General features: G+C 52.8%; 1 protein-coding gene across 1 annotated transcript; it reads left to right on the top strand.

Moving 5' to 3' along the window:
- Positions 1–403: 403 nt before the first annotated feature.
- Positions 404–1,042, top strand: LOC103771151 (vacuolar protein sorting-associated protein 53 homolog; the record flags this gene model as incomplete). The annotated part of the gene is made up of 2 exons (XM_008938438.1): positions 404–508; positions 872–1,042. Coding segments are annotated over 2 exons (276 nt in total), but the record flags the coding sequence as incomplete, so codon positions are not given.
- Between the last annotated feature and the right edge of the window lie 2,722 nt (positions 1,043–3,764).

Below are 3,764 nucleotides of genomic sequence, written 5' to 3'. Positions count from 1 at the left end.
TGTCCAGGCTGCCCAACCTGCTGGGAGCTTTCTGAGTGTCACCACCACCAGCAGCACGGCATTTCTCCCTCCAGCAACTCCCCAGCTCGTCTTCCTCCTGCAACAAGATAAAATCTTGAGCTTAAGACAACACTCCAGTGCCTGCCAGCCCACAGACAAAGTCCTGCTGCTCCTTCAAACACAGCATGCACCACTGCTGTGCAGGAGCAAACCCCATCCTCATCCCTGCTCCTTACTTCTCTTTACCTCTCAGTTACTAGCAGTACATACAGCCTCTTTCTTGTTCCTTCAGCATTTTCTCTTAGGAGAAGCCAGTCCTGCTGTCACTCGTGTGCCTGAGTTGACTGAGCATTGGCTTTTACTTGTAGAATGTGTCTGATCTCTGTTTTTCTTGTCTTGGCAGGTGGTTATGGCTCCACATGAGCCCCCAGTTGTGTTTGTTGACAATTACATCAAGCTCCTTGCTGACTGCAGCACCGACACCTTCCAGAAGATACTAGACATGAAGGTTAGAGCTTGTCCCACAGTTTCTGCTCATCCACTAGCACTGCTCTGAGATTGTTGGTGGCTTTTTGGGGATAAATATAGAGGGGTTTGGGAGTGAGAAAAGCACACCGAGACAAGTCTATCCTCCGTACTCTAGAAGTGTGTGGTGTTGCTACTGAAGAGGAGCTTTTCAGTTCACTTCACATGCTGATAGCTGCTCTGGCTTCTGGAGCTGAGCTCAGTTGCCTCGGGATCATCCAGAGGTCTACATACAGCTTTTGGTAGATGAACAAAAGGCCAAGCTTTGAAATAAAATCTCCTGCAGCTCTTCTCATGCACCAGATCCATGAAGTCTAACCTCCTGCTTCCCTGTTTGCTCCCACAGGGCCTGAAGAGGAGCGAGCAGAGCAGCATGCTGGACCTCTTCCGCCAGCGCCTCCCAGCTCCCCCCTCTGGGGGGGAGAACAGCAGCTCCCTCTCCCTGAGTGCCCCCACGCCCGAGCAGGAGTCCTCTCGGATACGGAAACTGGAGAAACTCATCAAAAAAAGACTCTAAGTGAGCAGAAGGAAACTGTTGCTCAGGACTAGCTGCAGAGACTGGGAGGAAAGCTCATCAGACTTGTTATTTACAGTATGCTGCTGAAAAAACAAACGTGTCCCATCCCTCCCGTGCCCTGTGATCTGTGAACCATCTTACACTGTGGTGCTGCAGCTCCATACAGACCAAGGGAGACTCTGACCATGGTGTTTGCCCTTGGGCAGCTTAGCGGCAGCGAAACCCAGGGCACTGGTGGGTCCACGTGGTGGAGAAAATAAGAGGTACCTGGAAGTCAGCAGCTGCAAAACCAGTTTGGGTGAATGCAGAGAATATCTGGCTGTGATGCTCTTCGTGTCCCAGCCTTCAGCCTGGCTGAGCTCCTGCTGCAGCACTGAGGATTTTGCCTGAGAGTTTGCTGTCACTGCTTACTCCCCATTGCAGAGCTGTTCCTCTGTTTCATTATTTATTGCAGGAGAGGGGACCAAACCTGACCCATCACCACCACCAAAAAAAACCCAACCCTTTACCAGCTGGGATCCAAGCATCTGCAGCTCCACTGAATTAATGAGATGTGCAGGAGAGAACCCCAAAGCAGATTCCTCCCCTGCTCCCAGGACAGGTGGCTGAAAACCACCAGTAAAACAGCGAGGCAGCTTCTTTTCAGAACAGGAGGAAAGGGCTGGATTAATCCCTTCTGCACCTTGGCAAAACTCCTGCCAACAGCCCAGCAGCTTCGGATGCTGTTGCAGCTTGAAGGCCAAGCCCCAGACATCTGCAGAGCCCATCTCCAGCTGGTTGCTGTTTCTCTCTCGTGGGCTGGACTCTCTGGCTGTCCCCGTGGGAGTTCCTGCGGCGCATCTTGTCCTCTGTCCACAAAGGGGCATTCATGGAGCAAGTGTCAAACAGCACCAGGTGCCATGCTGTTTCTCTCTCGTGGGCTGGACTCGCTGGCTGTCCCCGTGGGAGTTCCTGTGGCGCGTCTTGTCCTCTCTCCACAAAGGGGCATTCATGGAGCAATTGTCAAACAGCACCAGGTGCCGTGGCCCCCACAGGGGTGTGCCCCTTTGGCACCTTTGCTGCCCTGCAAGCAGAGGTGCTGGAACTGTTGGCTTTAACAGGCCAGGATGCTCACACCAGACTCAAACTGCAGCGGCCTTCCTCCCGTCCTTCTCTGAGCTTCAGCTTGCACCACTGCAGAGAGGAGAGCCTGAGGTGAAATCCTTTGGATAACCCAGACCCCGCTTCCCAGGGAGCCAGCTCCTGCTGGCCCCAGCCCCAGAGCCAGCATGGGGCAGGGTTGGGGTCAGTGGCCATCTGTGCTCTGCCCGTTGGGTGAGCTTCCCTGAGGAGTCTGTGCATGGGGACGTCACCGCGTTGTTAGCCACGCTGGATTTCTTCCCAAGCTCCTCTGGCTTGAAGGCATGTGCCCAGCCATGAGGGATGGAATCCCATGTGGGTTTAGGGGCAGATCAACCAGTCGTGCCTGCTTTGTTTTAACTCAAGCTTCACTTGCATGTGCAGGAAAAAGTCCTGTGCCAGTTCAGTAGGTGAGGAGCGATCACGCTGTCAGATGCCTTCTTGAGAGAGTCTTGCTCCCCACCAGGTCAAGTTTGGGCCTTAAGACTGTATTTATTTGGGACTCTGCTCACTAGGGATTGTTGTACTCACTGCTGCACAGCTGGAGGGGAGGAATCAGACCCACTCCAGGAAAATGAGCTCTGTCCACACAGACCCAGAGCTTCACTGGGCCCGGGAGGGAGGAGGTGAAATGGGAAATCCCCAAGTCAGGCAGGACCTGGGCTCATGCTGCATCTGCCTGTTTGTGCTTCAGCAGTGTCCCTTCTCAGGTGCAGGCTGCTCCCCATCCCTCTCCTTGCCTCCCACGTGGCTGTGGGAGAGCAAATTTGGTGCCTGGTTGGTAAAATCCCATCCTGCCTTTGCCCAGCCAGCAGCTGAGGTGGCACTTGGACAGGCAGGAGGCGACCACAGGATTCGAGTGGGAAGAATTAAATCAGCAGAGATGAAATCCTCCCAGGTCAGGTCCTGTGACACTGCTCAGAGTGCTGCTGCTGCAGCCAGGTGTGCCCTGACAGGGACCCCAGCACCAGCTCTTCAGGGTGTATTTTCAGGGCTCCCCAGGCTCGGGGTGCTCAGCGGTGATGCCTGTGGCAGAGCAGCAGTCACGACACTTGTGGGGAAGGAAGGCAGTTTCTCCTCACTCCAGTTTTACAGATCTTCCCGAGTGTGCAGCTGCTTCATTTATTTCCTCTCCTGATTTCACCTCAGGTGACAGAAGAAGAAATGGTGGTTGAAAGCACGTGGGGATTACGAGCAGCCATTCCCCAAGGACAGGTTATCTCAAGGTGCATGTGCAGGGTGGTTCACACGTTATCAAATGCAAGAGCTGGGGAGGAGGGAACCTGGGTTTGCAGAGATTAATTTTCCCATGGAGGGATGAATAATTTATTTTAGATTCATTTTTATTTGCTTTGTCTATGGATGACTCTCTAACTAAATTATTAATAGCTGAAGACAATGTTGAAGTTATCGTCGTGTGTCTTTCCCTGAAGGCTTCCCCTGTTTCATTCTCTGCATTTCATTCTGGAGAGAAGAGGAAATACAAGGAAAAAGGAATTCTTTGTTTCAGCCTTTGAAGAATGCCACAGGTCTGGGTGTTCAGACTTCCACTTCTAGAGAGCAAGGCCACGGTTTTCTACTTTTGGTATAAGGGTTTTGTCCC

This window comes from Merops nubicus, unplaced genomic scaffold, assembly GCF_000691845.1.
Source record: "Merops nubicus isolate BGI_N331 unplaced genomic scaffold, ASM69184v1 scaffold27814, whole genome shotgun sequence".
In the NCBI taxonomy this organism is placed as follows: Eukaryota; Metazoa; Chordata; class Aves; order Coraciiformes; family Meropidae; genus Merops; species Merops nubicus.
This window is presented reverse-complemented; position numbering and strand designations above follow the sequence as displayed.